Raw genomic sequence first — 27,875 nt, 5'->3', positions numbered from 1 at the left:
GCTTGGACTTTGCTTTGGGTCCATATCTCATTTGGGACTCCATGATCCAAGTTGATTAAGATCCAATGGGTGTCCCACCCATAGATTTTTTATACCATATCTTAGGTATGTGTCATGATTAAAATTCAAATCTAAATATTATAATTGTAATTATTCAAACCCAAATTGAAATTCAAACCAAATTTGAGACATAATTTTATTTTTAATTATTAAAAAATTATGAAAAAATCTCAAGTGTTACATATAAAGTCAAACTGAAAAATCTAAACCTAAATCAATATCCAAATAAAACCCATTATATCCCATATTGAGACTTCAGACTCACTAAATTACATATAAAGCCATTTAATCACTAAATCAATACATTATGTGCTTGACAAAGCCTAATGTCATATCCAAACAAATTTGTAGGACCAAAACTTATAATACAAATACAAAAAGTTAAACAAAAATGTTTAGGCAACTCAAAAGGCGAGCAAAAATAAAATTTATAAGAAACAAAAATCTTAAAATAGGTAAGGGTTTATAAAAATCTTAATCTTTTCAATCAAAATCCTTAGAAACTCTACAAAATATCAACAAATTTTTTTTTAAAGGCAAGCTGGGGTTAGGCAGACACCTACCAGTTAAACAATTATACCATTGAGTTTTGAACCTGCAACATCCCAACACAAGGTGATGTGCACTAGTTGCTCCTACTAGACAAGCAGAGCCCCCTTTGTTAAATATCAACAAAATTTTAGAATAGGCAAATATGGACAGTATAGAGATTATAGAGATTTTTCTTCAAATATCGTAAACAAGTTTTTCTTTGGTGGTATTTTTGTATTAGGCCAATTAGCTTTTTATCATGTGGGTATATATATATATATAGAGAGAGAGAGAGTAATGGGAAATATGATAGATGAGTTTTTTTTAGGTTTTTTTGTTTTTATTTTTAAATTTTGACTAAACATATGTGATATATGTACTAGATTTTATTGGAATCTGCTCTTGAAGTGTTCGATTCAGACACATGGGTGAATTTTTATATCGTTAAAAAAACTAACGGCCCAAAATCTTTATCAATTTTCAATGCTCCAAATATCTTTTCTTTTTTTTTATGAAAACACATGAATGATTCCTCATAAATCGATTATGCCAACCTTAACTTGCAAGGTCTAGTCACATGACCGGCAAGGGTAAAGACAGGTGCCAAGTGGAGATACCAGGACCGTTTAAGCGCTTGTCTATTTTATGAGAAGGCCTACATATTGTTTCTGTGGGGCCTATGAAATGATGTTACGTGATTAACCTGTATCACTTAGTCTAGCACTTAAGCTATCCCTCAATCTTTATAAATTCCCAGTGTTCCAAATATCAAATTTTTTTTTTATGAAAACACATGATTCAGGTGTGGATTCCTCATAAATGGATCATGCCAACCTTGACTAGAAGGGTCTAGTCACATGACATGCAAGGCTAGAGACAGGTGCCAAGTGGAGATACAAGGACCATTTAAGGGCTTGTTTATTTATGAGAAGGGCCTACGTATTGTTTCTGTGGGGCCTATGAAATGATGTCATGTGATTGTCAAGCACTTAAGCTATCCTTCCTTGAATCGCTGTATACCCAACTTCCAAGTTTGAACTACAAAATAGATGTTTATGCGTAAGCCTAAGCTTCAAATGGGATCCTCCACTCATCTCTTATGTCATCCCTATCTTTATACTCTCATTAGGATTTCATTGATGCAAATTATTTTGATCAAATCGGACTCCATAAACGTGATCCACATCACACATTTACCGAAGATCAACATTTAAATGGTCTAAATCCAATGTGTGCAGGCTTTTTTGGTGATTAAAATGTTGACAAAACATGAAATTTTGTAATTAAATAGATCATGTTGAATCCATCTATAGGGTCAGATTTAATCAAAACAACTTGCGCATCATAACATTTAAGAGGAGTATAAAGACAAATGTTATAGAATAATAAGTCTAAAATAATGATGATGTTTAAAACAGACTGATTTTAGAGAAGTACAGCTCTTTTATCTTTAACTCAGGCAATGAGACAAAACTTGCACTTTTATCGAAAAAGAAAAAGTAACAAGTCCAGTTGTAATTGTGCATGTTCAATGGCTACAGTTGGATGGAATCAAACAGAACTCACTTGGGTTCAAAGTCCAGTGCTAGCTGGATCACAGCTCACCCCATTGGACATAGCCCATGGGTTCTGGAAGTGTCGCCAGCAGATTATACTGTCTTTTTTGCATGTCTTTTACTGTTCATATTTCTGTTGGCAATGCAGCTCACAAACAGGGATTTCAGCCCATTGTAATGAACAAGTAAACGGCTACAATGGCCTTTTGTTTATACCGTTTGGAACTGAACCTTTTTGAACGGTGACAGCCAAACTTCAGGCTGGGACAAGTCTCGCGTATATGAAGCAAACATGATTTTGGAGAATATTCCAAGGTTCAAAAGGACAATATAATCTGCTGGCGATTTGAATCAAATACAAAGGATGCGCACCCGGAAAAGGCTCTTGGCGTGTCAACGGGTCGGGTTTGGTTCCACCTTGGCTCCTATTTTCAGGTATGATATCGGAAATCGGGTTTAATCGGACCTACTATAAGAAAACTATACCGGGACTCAATACGAAATACATGAACCAGACCCGGGCGATACTCAATAAAATATTAGTTTTATCATTTTTACATTGAAATTTTATGTGTCTTAATCAGAACTCCGGTCGGGCTCGGGTCTAATATAAAATTTCATAAACTATACCCAGATCCATGTATTAATCGGACCTTTATATCTGAACCAAGGTCTTAATCGGATCTTCTTATTTATCATCATATAAGGTTTAGTACGGCCTGGTAAACGAGACCGGTTGACACCTCTGAGCCCCAAACCCATTTGATACATTAGCACTGGTTTTTATTTTTTAAGTTAAATAATGATATTATTGCATCTGTGTAAGTCAATATTGACCACATTAACACCGTGAATATAAAAAATATCGATATATGGGGTCAATTTACTATTAAACCAGTTAGGTTTAACATGAGATGGATTCAACCTTCTAAAAATAACTAAAATACACAAAAAAATTTATTTTTAAAATACAAGGTTACTTTTTGAGGTAAAAAAAATGGTAACTTTTACAACTTCCTAAAGATGTTTTTTGAAAAAAGTGTTTTGACTTTTCAATTCCTTTCAAATTCAAAAAACCTATAATGCCTAAAAAAACTAATCATATATTTAAAAAAAAAAAACTTTATATATATGTATATATAAATATATAAATAAAAAAATTTGCATATATATGTATTTTAAAAAAGTAAAAAAATAAATAGTTGATATCGTATTAAAATTTGATGATAAAATATTCGCATTTTTACATCAAATCAATTTCAAATAAATAAGGATAAACACATCTAACGGTTGATATCCAATATAAAACACCTAAAACTATGATTTTTGAAAGGTCCTAACATGACATAATGAAAAAAAGAGGCAGCACAATCTCCTCTCCCTCTCTCTCTATATATAGATAGAGAGAGAGAGAGCACATACTTGGTACTAATGAAGGTACACAAATATTAAGTAAAATTCACTCGTTTGTTTTAAAAAAAAATAAATTTTGTTAAATCAAATGTTACATATGTGATCTACATGGTTTGGTCAATAGGAAATTTGTTTTAAATCGTATAATTATGACAAGTAAGCCGGTTAAAAGGGATTAAAAAAAATTGACAGCACATATTATGTTAAAATATCATAACTTAAAAATTCATGCTTTTACGTCAAAAGAAATATGATCTATTGATCCTTAGCAACCACATTTAATAGGTCTTACTCTGAACTCTAATATCATGGAGATTTTGTTTTTTTAAACCTAAAAGGAGTTGATTGATTCAAATATATACAACATAAGCTCTTTGAAACACTATTGCAAAGAGCCCTACCTGACCCAACATACTAACATATTTTTTTTTAGTAGTTCATGGACATATTGATGCATTTGGGAATGTGTTATTGACCCTAATAAAATCATCAAATATTAGCATTTTAATGGCGTCGATTATAATCAAGTCAAAATGTATTTTATACTAATTTGCTAATCTACCAACATACTATTAAGTTTACATAAAAAGGAAAATGAGAAAAAAAAAAGAAAAGAAAACGCTTAGAGTGCAAATAATTTTCCATGAGTCTACTGATCAGCACCTTTTTAAATAAGAATCCGTGGCTGATAATTGACGGTTACAACTCTCTTGCCAGTCTGCATCAAGGATTAACTCAACATCAGCATTATTTATTTATTTTTTTTATTATTGAATATTGTTGCACAAAGCCATTGTTCCTGTTCATGATTAAACAAGAAAATATTAATCCCTGCTTAAGCCATTAGTTAGATCACTTAAAAATTACTAAAAGCATCTCATCAATCCAAGTCGAGGTCGCAGTGGTTGCCTACGCGGTCAGCAAAGTGGTTGTGAGGTTGCTGAAATAAAGATACCGAATCAAACTCCGCTGGTGCATGAGTGTATGTCTAGTTTGTAGAGGTAGGCCCATAGCAACAAATATCGCGAGATTTATGAAAAACTTGCGATAATATCGTGAGAAATTGTCTGGAAGTTTAAAACGACAACTTCTCGTGAGATTTTCAAAATATCATGAGATTTATGAAAAAAACATAAATACCATGATTTAAACGCAATATTTATGTTTTAAACAGCTATTTATCATGAAAAAATCATGTATTTTTATTTTTAAATAATTTTATTAATATTTTATTATAAAAAATAAAATGTATAGTTTTTAAGTTTTTTTTATTGCCAAGATTTTGCCAAAAAATGCAAAATTTATGATCTTTTTTTTTCAATTTCTCACGAGTTTTTGAAAAACGAGAAATTGCCGATAAAAACGTTTGTCACTATGGGTAGGCCACGCAAGGCAGGGTGGTCGTGAAGCCCCACCCAAGGTTTTTGTGGCTTTCAGTTCCTTGTCATAAAAAAAATCAATGTAAGTCAAGGCCTTGAGATTTTAATTATCAGAATGACTCACCCATCTTATCAGCATGTATACTGATCCAAACCTACCCTTCGTCCCCCTCCCCCACCACCCACCTTCCCTACCGCACAATCAAGGAAGTGCAACCTCCTCTCTCTCTCTCTCTCTCTCTCTCTCTCTCTCTATATATATATATATATATATATATATATATATATATATAGATATATATATATCGTCTAATTATTATAATTTAGTTGGGATCTTACGATGCAATTATTTTTTTGCTTAATGTATTTTCGTAAATGTATTTAACATAGTTGATTTAGTAAAAACTAGATGATGAATTGTGTTTGTGGAGGAAAAACATGGTTTTATGAGTTGGATGCGTTTGTTGTATTTATAATTACAGATTTTTGCTTAGAAAAACTTACATACAAATTGGATTTTAACGATCCAAGAGCTGATTCCTACTAAATAAAGCATGTAGATAGCATCTATAAAGTAAGTGTTACTAAAAATATCAAATAAAATAATTCTGTCAAGCCACTTATTGATACGATCAATTATAATAAACATTGAGCCCTTCTTTCTTTATTACAGAAAGAGAAAAAGCTTGGCAATTTTGTTTGGTTGCTGCACAGTCCTTGTGCTTCTTGTCCTTTTCATTTTAGGTTTATTAGCCGAGAGACTTTTTCTTTAACTAAAAGCTTCTTGCCCTAAACTCCAATTTCCCTTCTTGCTTTTTTTTGGTATTTTACACAGAGGAGAAGCCTAGTCACGCTTAAGGTCGCTGTCCTGTCGGTGTAAAACTCCGACCTCTTACCCCTCGATCCGATAGAGAATTCTCTTTATTGCTTTGATTATTGAGAAAACAGCAATTTTCTACGGAAAAAGAGAGCACAGTGTTTGTGCAGCTACGATCAGGCCCGCAGAAATGCCGCGTGCTTTGTGTGTTTTCGCAGAAATTCTCCTGTTTTTGTGGCACGCAAACGCGACTTTTGCCTTTGTCAAAAACTGCACATTGAGGCCAACGGGCGCTCCGCTTGTTTGAGAGATTACAAGTTCAAAACCCAATGGTATGTTGCGTAACTGGTGGGTGGGGTCTGCTTAACCCCAGCTTGCCTATAAAAAAAAAAAAAAAACTGGACATTGAGATTTCAGTATGCCAAACCATCAGCAAGTTGCCTCTAACGGTAACCTGTCAAAAGTAACTCTGATGCCGTTCATTCATGCAATGAACGGCATCCAAAATACCATTGATAGAGCTCAGCATCTCTTAATTGGGTCTCACTTTTTTTTCACAACCGTTGATGCTCTAAATGAACGGCATCTAGAGTTTGCAAAATGAAGTGCCGAAAACCCAGTTCGGCAATAGTATTTTGGATGCCTTCATCACCGCTCATCGCTCGGATGAACGGCATCAGGGTGATCGTTCTGACTTGATAGGCATTTTTTTTTGTTTAATTACCTTCAAGTTATCAATTGTCTTATTTGTCACGCACTAGAAGTCCCCAGAAACGCAAAAAAACGAACAAAAAAATAATAATTTGAGCGTGACATCCTGGTGACCTAAAAAGCAAACCCCTGCTTCCTGAATTCTCACGCCAAAGCCAAAAGGCTTTTTTGTTTTTGTTTTTTTTTAAGTTAAAAAAAAAAAAAACTCCATATCGACAAAGAAACCTATTATTGTCATTTCCTTTATTGACAAGAAACTCCACCGACACCCCGTGGGCCCCACATGAAACTCACTTAAAAGTCAAGGAAAGGGACAAGGGTTAAGGCCACGTACATTTTTACATTGACGAATTTACCCTTTTACTCTCATATTTTTTCAAAAGCAAAGCTCTTCCTCTCAAGGAGGTGGGCTCCGGTAGCAACTCTAATTAGTCCACAAAGGAAGACTGTATTAGACTTAAGAAAAGCAAATATAATGGTCAATACTGGGAGAGTAACAAGAAATTTTGGTCAACATATTTTTGGAGGTAAATTATAGCATCAGGGTATTTTTGACATTCAGATTTTAATGATACCTAACCCCAGCCTTTATAAAAACAAAAAAAAAAGAAGCAGTTCCTCTCAAGAGTTCAAAGGGCAGGTGCCCAAAATTGGAATATTCTTTTTTATTCTTTGCCGTCACTGCCAACCGTGAGGGAACATTATATTTCACGTAATTAAAACCATTTTTGAAGGGTTGAACCAACGTTAAATTGGTTATCTAGTTACGTTTTATATCCTGTATCTTGATATAAAATTTTCAATTTTTATTAAACAACTTGCGCAATGAAAACCTCAAGTTCTTCTCTACACTCAGCTTTGACCTTGCAGCAAAGAAACATGCACCTGTGAGTTTCGAACTTGTAACGTTCTATTAACTTAACTGGGTAATGCTCACAAGCCGCTCCCATCATATGAACAGAATGCTAAAGACACAAACGGGTCGGATCTGGAACAGCTGAATACATGAAACTGTAAAAAATTGCTGGGTCTAACCCGTTTGCATCCCTAGCTAATGTCAAAAAATGTATACTTTCCAAGTCCAAATCTTGCCGGTCTACTGCAGCTGCCACTGCTTTACTATGGTTTGGGCATGCAAGACTGAGTCGTCCTGTCCTCAACCCAGAGGTTTACCTTGTAGCAAACTAAGTCCATTAAAAGTGACCCAGTTCTTGGTAAGGGTTTTCCTTCGTCGTAAAAAAAAAAAGTAAATAATATTTAACCCGTTGTTTACATTGGCGTTATATTTCCGTTATTTTTTCAGTCCGCTGAGACAAACCAAAAAGACCGATCTAGTAAATTGGATTGATATCTGGATTTCACGTCCGGGGGGCCACCTTGATTTTGGTATTATTCAATGCACGGCCACCAACCAGCAATCAATATATTGTTTATTTAAGTATTAAATAAATCATTATTGCTGATTAAAAAATATCAAAAAATAGATTTTTCCGCCTATAAAAGGCGCACCGAGCTACGTTTGAAGGCTTCTTTTCCCTTCCCAAAGGATAGATACGTCCAGAGAGGGAGCTTCAGAGGGTTTCTCTTCCCCTTTTCCAGAGGTTCGTTCCTTCCCTTCTTTCCTTTCTTTTTTTCTTTTTCCTTTTTTTTTTCTTTTCTTTGAATTATTGTTTTGGGTATTCGTTTTAGTTTTCTGAGATGCATAGTTTTTCTTGTCTGTGTTTGGTGTGAAGAAAATTCCCTATTTTTTGGTGTTTGGGTAGGAATTGCCGAATTGGGCTGTCGTCTTTTGGGGTATTTTGAAGGAGGATGAGAAAAAAAATGAATGTGGGTGATTTTTTGGTTGTTTTGCGGAGATCTGGCGTGCTAATGAGGAGACTTTTTGTTGGTGGCCCTATTTTTGAACGATCTTCGGTTCAGAAAATCTGTGTCTTTCGTTTGCTTTTTTTTTTCTGATGTCGATTATCTGGGTTCTGTGGTTTAGAAAAAGTTCTTTTTTTTTAAACCATTTCTGAGAGTTTTTCAGGACAAATTCCTTATTTTTTGGTCATTTTAGAGGTCTGTGATATTTTTGGCTTTGAAGGTCGAGGTTGGTTTTTCGGTTTTCTTCGTGGGTTTCGAGAATTAACCTGCAATTCTGGATTATCTTTGATAATTTTGTGGTATGTTTAACTTTCTGTCGAAAGAGAGGATTTTCGGACACTACTAATATTAGAAAGAATTCGTATAGTATGAGAAATATTTGGTTCCTTGGGAAATTCGAGTGTTTTGCTTTCAGTTTTCTGTTTAGTCATTTATGTGACGATGTTTCTATTGTTCGGTGTACTGATTGGACATTAGCAATTGTCTGAAAAATTTATGCACACGAGGAATAAGAGCAACTGAAACTCTGGCTTTCTCAAAAGATCGGCAAAAATGAGTTCTTTTGAGTGAAGGGTTTAGAACACTAAAAGTTATATTTAAACAAAATGCTTTTCAGAAAAACTCAATTATGGATCATAGGGTTGATGGAGTCAAAAAGACCCCAGAGGCTAAAACAATATGGTACATGCATACTGTGCTAAAATAGAGGACAGAAACATGTACCTTGTGTCCCTGCCATGGATAGATGATGGAGCTCGGATGTTTGGAGTAGAGTACAAAAGCCTTCTCCTCTAGTTTCTTCTCTGCCTTAGGTGAGTCCCAGCACAAGATGAGAAGAATAGAGCAGGGACCCTTTTCTTGTAGATAAGAAACTTTTTAGGAAAATCTCTTCTCACGTGCCCTGCCCTCAACCACGCAGGGATACTCATATGATTTCCCGTGACTGACTAACAGTTACAGATGGTCCCACGACTCAGTGGGACTTATCACTATGGTAAATGGATCCGGATCCAAACTGGACCCAAATGGATCCAATCCTAATCCAAATAACTAACAGGGGTCGGATCTTGGGTTTGGATCATAATAATTCTTGAATCTGAATCTCATTGTTCCTATTATCCTAACTTATCTTTCATAGAAAAATCTCATATATATATATATATATATATATATATATATATATATATATATATATATATATATATATATATATATCTTTATGATTGGGAGGTTTTGGTGTCCAGGCCTTTGTTCCTTTTTTTTCCAGTTTGATTATGCTTGAATCCTTTGATGGTGTCGTAAATCAGTTCATTTTAGTCTGTAACAAGTCTAAACTCAATAGTCTTCAGATGCCAATTTTAAAATCAAATTGATAATATCTAGTGTTTGTACTTTCCATCCAACATGCTTACAGTGCAAATGTTGTTTAATTTTTTGTTTCAAGACACTTGAAACAATAGAATTGAACAAATATGAATTCATTTTTATTTGTTTTTATGCCTCATTTAATATTATGAAGAGTGCAACTTCATCCGTGTGTATATGTGTGCATGTGCATATGGGTGTATGTAGGGGTGGCAGTCGTGTTGGGTTGGCGGGTCAGCATACCTCAACCCGAACCCGACCCGTTTATTAAACGGGTCGGCTGTGGCAAACACGAACCCGGCCCGTTTAATAAACGGGTAACCCGACACGACCCGCCAACCCATTTAATAAATGGGTTGGGTCGGGTAAACGGGTTCTCAGGTTCGCGGGTTGACGGGTTGACCCACCCGCCTAACCCGTTTATTAAATGGGTCAGGCGGGTTGGCATACCCCTAACACGAACCCGACCCGTTTAATAAACGGGTTAGGTGGGTTGACCCTTTTATTAAACGAGTTTGTTTTTTCCAAATCCGAACCCGCCTAAGGAGGCGGGTTGACGGGTCGGGTTGGCGGATCGTGTCAGGTTTTGCCACCCCTACGTGTATGTGTGTGCTGGGATACTAGATGTGGATTTTGATAGCATACCATTAACAGCATGTCTTGATATGTGTTGTGTTGCCTTGGGTAGAATCCGATAGCTGGATTTGTAAAAGTTGCATGTTCGTAGCCAACGGGATCAAGATTGAATCTCAGCTTGGTTATCCAAAAATGAAAGTGCAAAAGGCAAACAAAAGTACTGTGTTGCTTTAATTGTTTTCTTTACAAATCTGGTCGCAGAATTCACCCTTAAATCTTTGCGGTTTAAATTTGTGTCCAGGATTGAGAACCTCATCTGAAGTGACTCTTCTTGGCACTGTCAAACCGCTGGGATTTATCTATCACCCAAATCGACTTTATATAGGCTCGTGCTCTATATCTGCAAGCATGGCTTTCAGTAACATGCTCTTGAGATGAAAGATGCAGGAGCCTTTTCATACTTCTAATATATTGGTAAGAGAAAACATGCTCAGAAACAATGGGGTTTGTTTTTTGAATTTTGGATCTAATTGTTTGGATTGTCCTTATTGCCAGGTTCAAATGCTTTGTTGGAACGATTGGTGAGACATCAAATTTGAAAAGGCAAAAGATTCACTAGGTTGACCCTGTTGGTTCGTCGTTGGGTCTGTAAGAGATCTAGTATTTTTTCCATTCTGGGTTAATCGAAAGCAGTTCTTCTTTGTGATTGGAGCTACAGATTGGTAATGGCAATTGCGAAGGGCAACAAACTTTCAGCATGCTTACCTAATTGTTACAAAGTTCGTTTTCTGACTGAGCCAATTCTAGATGCAACACAAATTTGTAATTTGGAGGATAGATACTTGCTCGGAGAGCAATTGGGCTCAGGCCAATTTGGGGTCATCAGAACCTGTTCTGATAAGCTGACAGGGGAGACATTGGCATGCAAATCCATTCCAAAGAATAGATTGGAGACATTGGAAGATGTGTGTAGCATCAAACTAGAGATAGAAATCATGGCTCGATTATCAGGTCACCCGAATGTTGTGGACCTTAAGGCGGTCTTTGAGGAGGAGGATTATGTGCATCTGGTCATGGAGCTTTGTGAAGGTGGTGAACTTTTCCATCTGTTAGAGGAACATGGTCGTTTTTCAGAAACAGATGCCGCAGGTCTGTTTAAGCCATTGATGGAAGTTTTGATGTATTGCCATGACAAGGGTGTTGTCCATAGAGATCTGAAACCAGAGAACATTCTACTGGCAACTACAATGTCAAGGCAAGCACCCATAAAATTGGCAGATTTTGGTCTTGCTACCTACGTCAGACCAGGTATTATTTTTGTTTACAGTTAAGTTCTCTGCTTTTGTCGATGGTCAACTTTATCACCAAATGACAAAAACTTTCCTCCAACAGGGCAGAATCTGTATGGAATAGTTGGCAGTCCATTTTATATTGCTCCAGAACTTCTTGCTGGGGGCTACAACCAAGCAGCAGACGTATGGAGTGCCGGCGTGATTCTTTACATGCTTCTTAGTGGTGTTCCTCCGTTCTGGGGGAAGACTAGGGCGAAGATTTTTGATGAAGTCAAGGCTGCTCAAATATGGTTTCCATCAGATCCTTGGGATCAAATATCTCCTTCTGCCAAGGATTTGATCAAGGGAATGCTCTGCAGAGATCCAAGCCAGAGGCTTACTGCAGCACAGGTCTTAGGTATGTCGACCTTTGTATATGCTTACATGTTTCCAACATAAATGCGTAGCTGGCTCAAAGAGGTTACTTTAGTGGCGTTGAACCATTTTCATTTAGCAGTAAATTGCAAAGATAGATGCCCTTTTTTGGTATTCCTTTGTGCTTTTCGTTAAAGCTTCATGTGCATTTTGGTTGTCATAGCTTTGTTAATAGGACTGTGACCTGGTCCAAGGCGAGGCACTTCATCTGCTTTTTATTAGTTGGTCTTCCCTATGCCTGATGTCTACTGTCTGAGCAAAGGAAAACAGAATTACATAAGAAAAGGGAAAGAAAAAGATAACTCTGTAATGCCTACCTAAAGATTAATTCTCTTTTACTCATCATTGTTGTGATCCTAGGATTGCATCGGTAATTCTTTTCTTGCCCCTCTGCTGTATTCCTAAAAAATATTGTGATCCTTTTATATTTGCAGACCATTGCTGGATTAAAAATGGAGAGAAGCTGGAAAGTGAAGGCCAATTTCCCTCAGTCGAGGACTCTTCACCCGAGCAACTCATTTCTATGAATCATGACTTTAGCTTGAGCTCTGGCAATGCAGTTTTTGGTGATGTTCAACAGGAGCACTCACCTACATTTACTTGCAAATCATCATTTTCTTCCTTTGTGGTCGATCCTTCAGTGTGTTCCCCATCTGCTGGCTTTTCATTTAGGAGTGATGGATCTAGCAACCAGGAATTTGCTTCGCCTATGGTTTCGGTGCCAAGCTTTGCATTCTTCAGTCCGTGCACTCCCCACGAGCAGGAGAAGCAGTCTTCATTTTCAGATAACCTAGAGAATTCAACCGTCATGGACAGAGGTGATCATTTCTCATTCTTATTCAATTCTTCTCCTTGCTGGTTTAAGAATTTAGCCTAAAACTGTCCTACCATATGAGAAGCACTTTGAAATTTGTTTTTCTATGGTGGTGTGTGCTAAATTCATTTTCATTTCATGCAGACCTGAGCTTTAGGAAGATGCTAATGCTGTCCTCAGCCTCTCACGGAGACTGTATTGATGCAAGGAAAAGCAGGAGAAACCGCACCATTGGCCTGGGTGAGTTCGAGCAGCTGGGCAACCTGGACTTAATGGTGACAGGATCAGTTATACGATGGGCCTCTTTGACGCATCTTTCAAATGCTACATCTTTCCAGTCATCCCTTGTTTGTTAACTTTTATGCCTACACTGGCAAAATTCAGAAAGGGAAATCACCTAGCATCTCAATGTGGAGTAGCTCAACTTCTTTGTAAAGTGGAAACGATTATCAGGATATTTTCTCAAGAGGCGCTTGTAAATCTCTTTTTTATTTCGGCTAATATCATTGATTTGCATGGTTTGAGCAGTTAAGTTCTAGTTGGCATTGCTTATAGTAATTGCAGAAATTTCAACGTCATTGTAAACTTGATCCATGGGTTGGTTTTTGGTCATTGAGTGAGGATCAGGTGTAATGTTATTGCACATTTTTGTGTGCTGCTGCACCTGATCACCCACCATCTGCTGTTGAGCCCCACAACTGACAGGCTAGCGCTTGCACTGGCCCGACCTTAAAAGCTTACCGACCTCTCACAAGGCTCTGTTACTGGGGGCAGTTTCTCCGTGTAAATATCAAAAAAAAAAAAATCCCATTGTCTTAGTGTTGAACCGGTCCAGAGGACTACCGACAGTTCCAAAATGATGTTTGAGAATGGGATGTGTACATTCGGGTGGTGATGGTGATGTAAAGGGGGTGGGCCCTGACCCCCCTCTCTCTCGTGGTGATATTCTTCACTAGTGCAGGAAAATGATGCCTGGCTACTGACCGCCATTTTTTACCACTGGCTTTACCTGCTGTACTTACTGTCACTGTCCTGGCAGCTTGGTTAGGGCTTGTTTGATGGTGTTATGTGGGATGAAATGGCCGAAAGTTACGTGTTTTGTAACAAACATGGGACGCAGCGGACTCACGAAACACCGTCCGTCGCATCCAAAATGAGGGTTTAACACCGTTCTACCCCTATTACGAAAAGAACAGGGACGGGAAACAAAGTAAAAAAAAAAAAAACACCTCGACGTGGGTGCCCGATCCCTCCCATTTTCCGTCTTTTTCCCTCTTTCTCTCCTATAAAGCGTCTAGAGGGGCAGAGGAAGGATCCTTCGCAAGGCAAATAGGAATTTGTCCTCTTTCTCCCTTCCCGACGATGACCATGAGTTTCCCTTCCTTTTTTCCCTACTCTTCCGCCTCTTTTAGATCCGTCTGTCTATCGGTTCGTTCTTTGAAAGCGATCTCGTTATAGGGTTATGAGATGCGGTGATTATATGTTTTTCGTCTGTTTCGTTTTCTTTTTTCTGTGAAAACATGCGGTTTCTGAATGATAACGGTGGTTGTGGTGGTGGTGGTTAAGATGAAAGGGGAAAATGGGAGAAGATAACATACGTCGGCATTGCGATGTTTTCCGTGCTCGCTCTCTACAACTTGTTCAGGGGCCGCGAGCACACGATCCCCCTCCGGTAAGTTTTCTCCTGTGTGGGGTTTTTGCGGACTCGTTCTTTGCGTCATATTGCTGATTTTGTGTTTCAACGTGTTAAGTTTTCTCCTGTCTAGGGTTTTGCGGACACACCATGATTTTATTTGGAGATTTCCTTTCTCACTGGAAGAAATTAATTAATATGGATTCTTTATACATTTTTAAATTCTTTTGTTGAGTGCTAGGACCATGATTTCATTTGTATCATTCCCCTTTATCGATATCTAATTCATTTAAATTGAAAGATGCAAATTGGTGATGATTTACAAAGTAAAACACTAACTGCTACCTTTTGGCCCCAATTTGGTTGGTTGGTTATTGATATCTGAAAACTTTATTCAGTAAGTCATAGGCAAAGGAAAGTCAGTCCACCAACGCTGCTAGTTATGCTGTCCAAAGAGCAGAAGAGGTGGTTAGCAGCATGCTAGCGAAGAGCTGTCTTTGGGAAGGATGCTCTGAATAAAGCAAAGACATTTTATGAGAAACTTAATTTGACATCCAATGATTCAGCTACTGTTGCATCTATTGACCAGAAGATTAAGATTGGACTGAGTGAGAAACTAAGCATTGGAATCGCTGTTGTCAATGACAAAATGAGGGGAGATGGATGAACGGTTTTAATTTTCCGAGAGGACCAAGTCTATGCTTGCTGTCGCTGAACAGAAGGTAAACACTGCTGGTTCTGCAATCATGAGCAATCGCTAAAGCTGATGAAGATGTGAAAGGTTGAGAAAGCAGAGGAAGAGAAAAGGAAGAGGACCGGGATGATCAGCAATTTTGCTCAGATTCATCTGGATGAATCAACGGATGAGCCTGCAACTCTGCCACTTGATAATTCTAGTGTATATATTCAAGCATGGCATTTTATGAAATTAGGTCCAATGTGTTTACAGTGTAACCATATCTTGCAATGTATTTGTTGTATTTGTTTCGTATTCTTTTTGCTATGGGACTTTTCTTTCATATTCAACAAGGGTTTGTTTTGCTTCTTTCAAAGGGCTTTTTTGCGTTTTCTGGTTAACTTTAATACCAGTTATAACATTAGAATATAGAAAGAGTTATTGCTTAGTTGTTTTACATACGTTTTTGTATGTTGGATCCAATTTAACATTCATATTCAAATAATAAATTCATATTGGGAAAAAAAAATCCATGATTTTAAACATACTTTTGTAATTTGATCCATATTTGGGGCAAAAATCCATAATAAGCTTGTTAAAATATGTAAAATGGTGGACTGATCAGGTCATACGATAAAAAATAAAATAATTCAACCCATTATTCATAACTGTCCAAGTTATCTGCTTGTCATCATCCCTCGTCATCAAACAATGCACATTTAGAACACAATATCTGATACAAACAAACATTAGACTTGGTACAATTATTATCGAACAAACATAACTATGTTGTCATTTTTTTTTTGTTGATTTTGTTCAATCCTGAACAAGCCATCAAACAATCCTTATGCTTACTATTCAATGTACTCAATCTGCCTGTCATTTTGAAACCTATAGTGGTTTCCAGCATCCTGCTGGGCCCTCTGGCATATAATCACATGATGTTCAATATTATGCAGTGATTGTCACTAGGGGTGGCAATCTTGTCGGGTTGGCGGGTCGACCCGACGGGTTGGCGGGTCGACCCGACGGGTTGGCGGGTCGACCCGACGGGTTGGCGGGTCAGCATACCTCAACCCGAACCCGACCCGTTTAATAAACGGGTAACCCGACACGACCCGTCAACCCATTTAATAAATAGGTTGGGTCGGGTAAACGGGTTCTCAGGTTCGCGGGTCAGGTTGACGGGTCGGGTTGGCAGACGGGTTGGCGGGTTGACCCACCCGCCTAACTCGTTTATTAAACGGGTCAGCCGGGTTGGCGGGTTGGCATACCCCCAACCCGAACCCGACCTGTTTAATAAACGGGTTATGCGGGTCGACCCGTTTATTAAACGGGTTGGCTTAAGCCCAACCCGAACCCGCCTAAGAGGCGGGTTTGCGGGTCATGTCAAAAATTGCCACCCTTAATTGTCACTGAGACCATAATTAGAATTAATTACAAAGTCTCTTCTTCCAAATTATGCATCATTAGTTTCTCTAGTTGCAATCCTTAGCGTCTATTATAACAAAATTAGATGCCAAAGAAAGACATAAGCGCAATTTACAAAATGGTGCCTAACTTAGCTATTTACAAATAGTGCCTAACGTTTCAATTATTACATTTAATCGCCTGTTTTAAAAGATGTATTTCAAAGACACGCCTTGTCCAAAGATCAATGAATTGACTTTAATGAATGAAAATACCAAAAAATATCCTTTTTTTTCAACACCTAACACCTGTAAAACGAGAGAAAATTGCCTGCCACCATGCTAGAATGGATTGGATTTAGAAATTAAATGGTAAGGATCAGTGACGTGTTTACGTTAGGAGGGTGGAACGGATTTACATTAATTTCTCTTAATGAAACACCTCCAGGAGCATGTATATTTTAGATTTTAGAGATTTTGTATTTTATTTTATTTTTTTTTGTAATTTATTGAGTGAATGCATGTCATTTGATCCATATTATATATTTGTAAAAGTTCTAATGCATTATAATCAAGGTATTTTTACATTTTTCTGTCACTTGTTGGAGTACATAATATGTTGAGACTTAGAGCTCCTTACAGGAAGCCAGGTCACTGGTGTTGTTTTGATTGATGCTCCAACCCACTTGGCTAGATTTCTCCATTACCATCTTTATATTTTAGCAGAACCCTCCACTTGTATTGTATGAAGAACAATGGTGAGCCAAAAATGATACCCATGCTTCATAAATTAAAATGAATATAATGAAACAGAAGTATATAGGTGCTTCGTATGTACTGAACTTTGCTTAACATAAACCTGTGCAGGGGCTTATTCCTTTTTCTTTTGCTCATATTGATGTGCACGACTTATTCCTAAGACTTGACAATAATAAGTTGGCTTCCATCACAGACCAGTTAGTTTGTGAGGCTGTATAGATCAAATTACATCCATCAAGTTTATATGTTCTGTAAATTATTGCTGACATCACCTGCTAGCATCACTGTCAGTATTGTCTATATAAAATAATTGAAAATTTTTGGGAACCTTCTGAAGGCATCTCAACTTGGAATGTCAATATTACAAGGTTAGGATTGTATCTGCAAACATTGTTTTGTATGAGATCCCTTCATTGCAGATAGAACTCTTTTAATATCTACAGACTATACAGGTGTTAACTGGATAATAAGAAGATTGTTGGTGGTTCATTATGAGATTTGGATTAGTATCATAGCTATTTGGCAATTTGACTCTTCCTGTATGTTTTGTAAAGCAGCTGGCTCTGATAAATTTCTTTAGCTCTTTTTGTTACACAACAAAACCAACTCTCTCTCTCTCTCTCTCTCTCTCTCTCTCTCTCTCTCTCTCTCTCTCCCTGTAACCAACCACTTAAAGCTAAAGTAATACACATAGTTTCACTCACTACCAGTAATCGATATCAAGAAAAGCCTTGTGTTCAATAATCATGCTCCAGAACTAGTAGAATTTTCCATGGAAAAACCATAGAACATTTGACACAGAACCAACACAGAAAAATGATAGTGCACATCGTTCAACTCAACAAGAACCAGTGCCATAGGGTGATCTGAAGCGGCAACTATAACACAATCAAGAGGAGTGGGACATGTAAGTGAACGATAAAGCCTAGAGAAACTAGTAAGCCTACAACTCTTGAAGTCTTGAGATCCCATTTGACCTTCTATGTTTGTTTTCCTATACTGAAGTTGATAAGGTGCTAGAGTAAATTGGAGTCAAATAGGACATTGTTGTGCCAGTTGGAACTTGCCAACTAACAACCAGGATTGAGTTAGGAAAATTTTGATTTCAGTTGTTAGTCTTCCAAAACTTGTCTGTGGCTTGTTAATTCAGTTTATTATTTGGCAATTTAGAGTGATTATGTCATTTCCTAGCACTACAAGAAAATTGTTAATTAGCGACGAAAATTTGCGACGGATTTTTTTCGTCGCTAATTAGCGACAAATTAGCTAGAGAAACCTTTCTTCATGAATCTGTCGCTAATTCGCGACGGATTAGCGAGGAAATAACTTTTATCGCTAATCCGTCGCTAATTAGCGACGGATTAGCGACATCAATTTTTTGTCGCTAATTCTTAATACAAGAAAACCATTTTAACGAAGGATTTAGAGAGAGAATTGTGTCGTCGCTAATCCGTCGCTAATTAGCGACGGATTAGCGACAAAATATATTTCGTCGCTATTTTGGTATTTTGATTTACGACGGCTTAGCGACGGAATTATTCCGTCGCTAAGCCGTCGCTAAATGTCGCGTAAATCCCTAATCACATCCCTCTTTCTCTTTTTCCTGTTTTGCTGTCTTGCTCCCGCCCGTCGCCCTCTCCCTCCCATCGCCCGTCGGCCTCTATCCGGCTCCCACTGTCCACCGCTCGCCAGCCGCCGCTCCCCGTCAGCCTCCCGCCACCGCCCGACAACGGGCACGTAATCATTTCCGGCAGCAGGGGGACGACCCCCTTGCATTTCTGGTAGCAGAGGGTCGACCCCCCTGCGTTTTCGGCAGAGGGTCGACCCCCTGCGTTTCCGACAGGGGGTCGACCTCCCTGCATTTCCGGCAGGGGGTCGACCCCCCTGCATTTCCGGCAGAAGGGGGTCGACCCCTTGCGTTTCCGGCAGCAGGGCGCAGGGGGTCGCTCCCCCTGCGTTTCCGGCAGAGGGTCGACCCCCTGCGTTTCCGACAGCACGTCGCAGGGGGTCGGCCCCCCTGCATTTCCGGCAGGGGGTCGCCCCCCTGCGTTTTCGGCAAAGGGGTCGCCCCCTGCGTTTTGTGAAGCTGCATCTGCCTCTTGTTTTTTTTCAGCAGGTGGTGACTTCATTTTAACACAGTGTTTTTTGCAGATTTCTCAACGGAACTCGCTTGTGCCCCGCCACCCGTGGTAAGTAAGTGATAAAAACAATGCAAATCGGGTAAATACCCGTGGTGAGTAAGTGATGCAAGCGCATCACATGTTATTTAATTTATTGAATGTAACACTTTATTGTTCACACACTCACTTAGTTGTTGATATCTAGGACTGCTTTGTTGGAGTTCGGAGATCATGCTGAGCATGATTTTAATGTATGAATATGGAAGTGTTCTTATTTTTGGAGTACAGAGTCCATGCTAGGCATGGTAGTAGTTAGTGAGATATTGAAGTGTGTTTGTTGCAGGTACATGTTTGACATTTGTTTGATATGAATTATTTTGATGTATTGCAATGTTTGATGTGATTGTATCCATGCTTGCATGTAGTTACTTTCAATTTGATTATGTCTTCCATGTGAAATTGTATACTGAAAGCATGCTTCAAATGAATGTATCGTGTCATGAATAGTTTGCACATGAAAATATTAAGTTATCAATGCATGCATCATAATTCTTGTGATTGTATGACATCATATATTGCATGATAAATTTGATATTTTCTTCATCATAGCATTCTGATGGTTCTATTTTAACTGGTTAGGATACTATTCGTAACATTATACGACAAAATGACTGCAAACCGTGAATGGATATACCATAAGATAGTGGGCAATGAGTTATCGCATGAATATGTGGATGGTGTTGACAGTTTTATTGAATTTGCAATGGCAAGTGTCAGTACAGTAGATCCCACAGGTCGGATTAGGTGTCCCTGCAAGATTTGTAAGAATAATCGATTTGTAGAACCTCATGGCGTTAGACATCACCTATACAGGAAGGGTTTTGTGAGTGATTATCAGAACTGGACGTTTCATGGAGAAGAATTTAGAAACGATTTTGATGCACGGGTGAATGTGGTGCACGATAATCCATATACGAATTTGATATTTGATGCCGCAGGAACAGAACTGAGTTCTGCTATGAGTTCTAGTGATGTAAGAACTGCCATAGATGAAGAATCACCAAACGATGCAGCTAATAGATTTTATGATTTACTTAGAGATGTTGATGAGCCACTTTGGAACGGTTGTGAGAGTCACACTATCTTGTCTGCAGTTCTTCAACTAATGAATTTGAAGTCCGAGTATAATTTGAGTCAATCATGTTTTGACCGTTTGTGCATGATTATGAAGAGTATGTTGCCCAAAGATGAGAAATTGTCACAAAATTTCTATCGTGCGAGAGTTATGGTCAACGCTCTAGGTATGGGTTACAAAAAGATTGATGTTTGTCCAAATCACTGCATGTATTTCAAGGAGCAGAAAAACAACATATCATGCCCGTCATGTGGGCATCCTCGGTTCAAGCCAAAGACAAAAGGCAATGGTAGCACGAGATCAAAGGAAGTTTCATACAAGTCGCTCTGCTACTTTCCTATCACTCCTAGATTGCAAAGGAAAGTCAGTCCACCAACGCTGCTAGTTATGCTGTCCAAAGAGCAGAAGAGGTGGTTAGCAGCATGCTAGCGAAGAGCTGTCTTTGGGAAGGATGCTCTGAATAAAGCAAAGACATTTTATGAGAAACTTAATTTGACATCCAATGATTCAGCTACTGTTGCATCTATTGACCAGAAGATTAAGATTGGACTGAGTGAGAAACTAAGCATTGGAATCGCTGTTGTCAATGACAAAATGAGGGGAGATGGATGAACGGTTTTAATTTTCCGAGAGGACCAAGTCTATGCTTGCTGTCGCTGAACAGAAGGTAAACACTGCTGGTTCTGCAATCATGAGCAATCGCTAAAGCTGATGAAGATGTGAAAGGTTGAGAAAGCAGAGGAAGAGAAAAGGAAGAGGACCGGGATGATCAGCAATTTTGCTCAGATTCATCTGGATGAATCAACGGATGAGCCTGCAACTCTGCCACTTGATAATTCTAGTGTATATATTCAAGCATGGCATTTTATGAAATTAGGTCCAATGTGTTTACAGTGTAACCATATCTTGCAATGTATTTGTTGTATTTGTTTCGTATTCTTTTTGCTATGGGACTTTTCTTTCATATTCAACAAGGGTTTGTTTTGCTTCTTTCAAAGGGATTTTTTGCGTTTTCTGGTTAACTTTAATACCAGTTATAACATCAGAATATAGAAAGAGTTATTGCGTAGTTGTTTTACATATGTTTTTGTATGTTGGATCCAATTTAACATTCATATTCAAATAATAAATTCATATTCGGAAAAAAATCCATGATTTTAAACATACTTTTGTAATTTGATTCATATTTGGGGCAAAAATCCATAATAAGCTTGTTAAAATATGTAAAATGGTGGACGGATCGGGTCATACGATAAAAAATAAAATAATTCAACCCATTATTCATAACTGTCCAAGTTATCTGCTCGTCATCAAACAACGCACATTTAGAACACAATATCTGATACAAACAAACATTAGACTTGGTACAATTATTATCGAACAAACATAACTATGTTGTCATTTTTTTTTGTTGATTTTGTTGAGAACAAGCCATCAAACAATCCTTATGCTTACTATTCAATGTACTCAATTTGCCTGTCATTTTGAAACCTATAGTGGTTTCCAGCATCCTGCTGGGCCCTCTGGCATATAATCACATGATGTTCAATATTATGCAGTGATTGTCACTGAGACCATAATTAGAATTCATTACAAAGTCTCTTTTTCCAAATTATGCCTCATTAGTTTCTCTGGTTGCAATCCTTAGCGTCTATTATAACAAAATTAGATGCCAAAGAAAGACATAAGCGCAATTTACAAAATGGTGCCTAACTTAGCTATTTACAAATAGTGCCTAACGTTTCAATTATTACATTTAATCGCCTGTTTTTAAAAGATGTATTTCAAAGACACGCCTTGTCCAAAGATCAATGAATTGACTTTAATGAATGAAAATACCAAAAAATATCCTTTTTTTTTCAACACCTAACACCTGTAAAACGAGAGAAAATTGCCTGCCACCATGCTAGAATGGATTGGATTTAGAAATTAAATGGTAAGGATCAGTGACGTGTTTAAGTTAGGAGGGTGGAACGGATTTACATTAATTTCTCTTAATGAAGGAGCATGTATATTTTAGATTTTAGAGATTTTGTATTTTATTTTATTTCTTTTTGTAATTTATTGAGTGAATGCATGTCATTTGACCCATATTATATATATATTTGTAAAAGTTCTAATGCAAAGATGAATCAAATGCTATACATGACCGTAATGTTCTAACAAAATCCCGAGCCTGCCCACCATGGATGAAGGTGAAGATGTCACTGTCGGCCAAACCATTCTCTCACTCCTTGGCATTAAAAACGAAAGCATTTTGATCTTTTTTTCCCTTTAAATTAAGGTCAATTGACTGCTTTTTGAAATAGGTGTGTTTTTCAAATAGAACTTTTAAAAGCAGCAGTTAAATGTAATAAGAAAAACTCTACTTGTAAATAGTTAATAAGGTAGGTGGCTTATTGTAAATTGTTCAAGACAATCATCGACCTTACTGTTACGGTAGGTAAGAAAGAGAATTGATAAAGACGTTACACGTAACTTTCACCTTTAAAAAAAAAGCACAAAATATCGTAGTTTTGTGAGCATTGAGAGTGAGATATATAGAGAGAGAGTGGTAGGTATTTATCATCAGATGCAAAAAAAAAAAAGGTGCTATTTACGTCAACTAAAAAAAAACTCACTTATTCTAAAAAAAAATAAAAGGAAAAAAGCCCAGTTATTCTAAAAAAGAAGAAGAAAAAAAACCCATTTATTCTAAAAAAATAAAAAAGAAACAAAACCCACTTATTCTTTAAAAAAAAGAAAGAAAGAAGAAAAAAGCCCAGCTTGATTCAGGCGGTATTGTGTCGATACTACTGATTCACAGAAGAACGGCCGATTTTTCAGTAGCCTGGTATTAGCTTTTGCAACAAACCGTTGCTATTGATTCAATTCAAACTGATTTTGATTCATTGATCTGCACCCTCATGCTGAGTCATGCATATTACAAGCCTTTAAATTTTGAGTGATCTTGTTCGCCTGCTTTTTGTCCATGTAATGCGTACAGATCAAGTTAGGCTCATCTCATTTCTATGGCTACTCAGCTGGCAGAGTTTAAACTCGTAATTGGTCACAGTTAAACGAGTGGAGTTCGAACTGATTTGTTTATAAAAAAAAAAATACAATGTTTTAGAGCTGGAAGATATAAGTTTACATAAAAATACATGTAAAATATATCTAAAATATATTTTTTACTAAACAAATTTATACGAGTTGAGAGACAAGATGAGAAGCCTACTGTTCATATTCAGCTTGTCGAGCCTATTTTGCGAGTTTAAACGCATTCTTTACGAGCTGCGCCATGAGCGGGCTCAACTTGTTTCCCAGCCCTAGCTCAAGTTTCTGGTTGAGCCAGTTCCATGACTTTATACAAATTAAATGTTTCTTTATGTCTTTAATCTTGTCCTTGATCTAATTTGGCAATAAGGTGCGTTCTTGGTAGCCCCAAGGAAGGTTGGCGTAGTGGGGTGAGGCTTTGGCTGCTCAGGGGAAGTCTGCTTCAGTGTTGTGAGAGGCGTACGCCTCAGTACCTGAAGCGTACGCCTCAGAGGCGAGGCGAGGCGCACGCTCAAGGTACTGAGGCGTTGCTGTGATGCGCCCCTCATCAACCTCCGACCAGTTGTGACCACCGACCACCGGAGTTGCTGTGCTGCAGCTGCTGCTCAGTCTTCTTCGACCACCGGACGACCGGCATATCCCTCGCTTCCGTACCAGCTGGGCGGGTGGTCCTTCTCTTACTGCCTCTCCTCCCACCGCTTCACTTCCATTCCAGTTGTGAGAGGCGTACGCTTCAGTACCTGAGGCGTACGCCTCAGAGGCGAAGCGCAGGCTCAACGCCTCGCTTCGCCTCATCGCATTTAACAACCTTGGTCTGCTTTGCAATCTGGGTCATCATCAAACCCCTCAAAGCTTGTGTTCACCAATGACCCAGAAGATGGTTTAACTGATCGTCTGGCTGCGCTGCAGGAGGAGAGGAAGGGGGCATTCAGTTTGAATCGACTAGAGTCTGGGCAAGCCAATGCTTAGCATAGGCCCCAGGGGCAGAGGTCATAGCATCAGAGTTTTACGTTGTCGAAATGACGACGGTAGGTATGGCAAGCTGAGCTACCGCGACCAGGTCTTGGGGTGCGATTTCTTCGGGTTATATATAAAAAAAAAAGGTGCGTTCGTTGTACCCATCACGACTTGTTGAGACCTTCCTGTCAACGTGGATTTTGACCATTGCGTGCCATTTGACATGGTCCCATGCCCTGCATCAAGAGTATGACCATGTCGCCAAGGCTACTTGTGTCACACTTTGGCAAAGACAAAAGTGTCAGACCCCAAGAGGTTCGATAATTTGTTCAAGAAACACTTGTTCAAGACCCTAGAGGCATTCCACCTATCAAACGCCGTTTTTAGGACCTGTTTGGTTCCAGGTATAAGTTTTGGAAGCAAGCAAAACTTTCTCGGAAACAGGTGGATCCATTATTTTTCTGTGTTTTTAGCAAACATGAAAAATATTTAACTTAACTTTTTTTTGTCTGTTTTGGCTTATGTTTATAGAAAAACAAGTCAGATATAAAAACGTGAAAACTTTTTTTTTTATAAAAAAACTTTATCTTACTTTTTTTTTATTCCAATTATTATTTAAGTTTGCAAATTGGGCTTTTGGAAGATCAGCCATACTTTGACTTTTTGACGTTAGTAGACGACACCTCAATTTTGATCAGTTATAATCTTATGAATTTTGTTCAAATAAAATGCCAATGTTTTCTTCTACAAAATTATTGGATATATTTTAAGTGCATGTTTGACCTAAAAAATAATATTGTCAAGTTTTTCTCTTTAAAAGAGAAGTTAAAGAGTATAACACCCCAAAATTTTTAACTAAAAAATAAGCATTTTTTTTGTCTTTGATGCAAGGCATTCTCTATAGCATTGCTCCAACCAGATTAAGCTCTAGAGGGTCAGCTTGTACGCTAGCGTTAGCATTTGATAGCCCACTAGAACTAAGTTCGAAAAAAAGACATCAAAGATAAAAACCTTTTATCAAGAAAACAAAAAGACAACGAAAAATATTTATTTTTGTTTTGGTTAGAATTTTTTGCGAGTTACAGGTATTTAAACACAACATGAGATTGAATCCAATTCTTGAATTATACTTGGGTCAATGTCCAACTTATGATTGGGTTCCAACTCAGGAATTTGATATCCAATACAATAATTTCATTCATAAATTATTTGGGACACATAATTAAATAAAATAACGTCTTAACAATTTATAAATTATTTTCAAAATAAATCCAAGATCTAAAGCAATGGTTTTTGGCACGACCCACAACATCCCACCAACTTCCTATTCATTACCTGAATATTGGTAATATAATGATTAGACTCATCAAGTCTTGGTATAAAAACAAAAACAATGCATATGTGAATAGAGATAAGCATACATAAAATCAAACATTATTTAGAACATGTATATTGTAACATAATCATCACAATGCATTCAACTGAACATGTATAACCAATACTTTTATACAACATGTCAGAGAACAAGAACCAGTTCGTATTATGTATTTGAATTATTAGGGCATATTTTCACACAAGTTTTCACAAAATAAATATGATCAAGTTTAAGGTTTATGTTTCTTTTTTTACCCTCCTGGAGGTACTCACAGTACAATCATCAAAGCAGAGAAGACCACTCAGGTTTTTTGTTATGTCATGTATTTTAGTTCTTCGAGTAACTTACTGAAATAGATCCATTGAGGGTGGTCTGTAACCAAGAGAAAATCCATCAGTGGTCGAGATTCTAAGAATGCATTCTAAACTTCTGCATAAGACATAAATATATCAAATAAGACACATCGGTAGTTCGACACCTAACTCCAAGAACTGAAGACCAAGTGAGATGTCATTGTTCTAAAAAACACATGACGGTCCAATGAAGTTTTTTATCATCTATCATCTTAAAGGTAAACCCGAGTCTGAATGAGTTATTGAGTATTTTTATTAAAGTAAGGTTTCATGCATTTTTATCACATGTACCTATATAGCACTTCATGACTCAGTAGCCCAAGTATCCTTCCAGGGTAACTTTTTACATTGCCCTTCAGGCATAAGCATCATACTACCCATTCATGTTAGTTATACAATTTTATTTTACTTAGTCATATTGAAAAATCATTCAATATGCTTTGATGCATTTAAACCAGTCGAGTTTTTTGCTTGTGAAGGCGATTCTCAAATTATTGTGTGCACATATATTTATTTATTTTCATAACTTGATGCACTTTTAGCACCTCATGAGTTCTCATCAACCCCTTTTTCATTCATGACCGATCTCCTATGCATGCATGCTTATCATGCCTTACATCACAATATCATCACATGTCATACATATATGTGCACTTATGACACCACATTGGTTTCTTGAATCACAAGTTCAATCATCAACATATGCATGTATGTCTTTCTATGTCTTACAACATATCATAACATAATTATATACAATATATCAAATTTGTGCACTCATGATATCATATTGGTTCCTTTAACTATAAGCTTATTCTTAAGCATTGACATGTGCATGCATGCATTTTATGTCTTATAACATATAACATCATATTGCATATTATAACATCACAGTGCATACCATAACATCATGCAAGCACATTAACATAACATACGGTCCATTTTATTATTGTAACAGAAAATTATAGTATAAGAATCGACATATGTTCACAAGTGAATGCACAATCATATAACTTCATTAGACCCACACATTGTACTCTAACAAGTGTGTCCATCTGGTCCAGCTTTAGAACCAAATCATGTCTAACTGGTTTACTCCTATAACCATGACATGCATGCAAACACAAGTTCAAAATTTGAAATTGTATGGACAAAATTTCTCAATCAATAAAAATTGTCATAACATGTATAAAATGAATTTAAATAAATTTTTTTACTGTAGATTCACATATATGTTAGTTGTCTACAACTGAAAATCTAGACCCAAACTCACTCTGGATTAAAGAATAATAATTATGTAAGCAAAACATATTTTATGTTTGCAAAAGTCTTGTCTGGTTTGGTCTTTCTAAAGAAACATCAATGAACAATTAAACAAATTAAAATAAATTCTAAAATCTTTACTATAGTTAGCTTGATGTGTTTAACACAAGCTTCAAAAAAAATAGAACTAAACCTTTTTTCAGCAGAGAATTAAAAATCATACAATAAAGTCTATTTTTGTTCTTTGACAGATTGTGTTCCAGAAATTTTAGGTTATGTACCAAACTTCCATTATTTTTAATTTCCAAACTATAATGAATCAACAAACAACTTTTTTATCGTGTATTCTCCAATATACCAACTAAGATATA

At 37.3% G+C, this 27,875-nt stretch overlaps 1 protein-coding gene and 1 long non-coding RNA gene across 3 annotated transcripts; both read left to right on the top strand.

The window, feature by feature from the left end:
- The first annotated feature begins 7,991 nt into the window (after positions 1 to 7,991).
- Positions 7,992 to 13,323, top strand: LOC149842656 (calcium-dependent protein kinase 25-like). 2 transcript variants are annotated; one of them, XM_090001532.1, is made up of 5 exons: positions 7,992 to 8,068; positions 10,827 to 11,579; positions 11,664 to 11,960; positions 12,412 to 12,795; positions 12,936 to 13,323. In XM_090001532.1, exons 2-5 carry the CDS (start codon positions 10,997 to 10,999, stop codon positions 13,145 to 13,147), a joined length of 1,476 nt encoding a protein of 491 aa, XP_089857658.1. In that variant the 5' UTR covers positions 7,992 to 8,068; positions 10,827 to 10,996; the 3' UTR covers positions 13,148 to 13,323. The 2 variants fall into 2 exon arrangements, with proteins under 2 accessions (XP_089857658.1, XP_089857657.1); XM_090001531.1 differs by lacking the exon at positions 7,992 to 8,068 and adding an exon at positions 10,575 to 10,745.
- Positions 13,324 to 13,617: 294 nt separating this feature from the next.
- LOC149842655 (uncharacterized) lies at positions 13,618 to 15,453 on the top strand. The gene is made up of 2 exons (XR_016431082.1): positions 13,618 to 14,463; positions 14,823 to 15,453. It is a non-coding gene; the product is annotated as an uncharacterized LOC149842655 (long non-coding RNA).
- Positions 15,454 to 27,875: the final 12,422 nt, after the last annotated feature.

The sequence above is a fragment of the Nuphar pumila genome, chromosome 3 (assembly GCF_984573655.1).
Source record: "Nuphar pumila chromosome 3, dmNupPumi1.hap1.1, whole genome shotgun sequence".
Taxonomy (NCBI): Eukaryota; Viridiplantae; Streptophyta; class Magnoliopsida; order Nymphaeales; family Nymphaeaceae; genus Nuphar; species Nuphar pumila.
The sequence above is the reverse complement of the archived record's forward strand: the minus strand, read 5'-3'. Positions and strand labels throughout refer to the sequence as shown.

Coding starts and splice junctions, on each gene's coding strand:
- LOC149842656 (XM_090001532.1), top strand. CDS start 10,997: ATGGCAATTGCGAAGGGCAACAAACTTTCAGCATGCTTACCTAATTGT. Junction 11,961..12,411: donor TACTGCAGCACAGGTCTTAG/GTATGTCGACCT, acceptor TTATATTTGCAG/ACCATTGCTGGATTAAAAAT. Junction 12,796..12,935: donor TTCAACCGTCATGGACAGAG/GTGATCATTTCT, acceptor CATTTCATGCAG/ACCTGAGCTTTAGGAAGATG.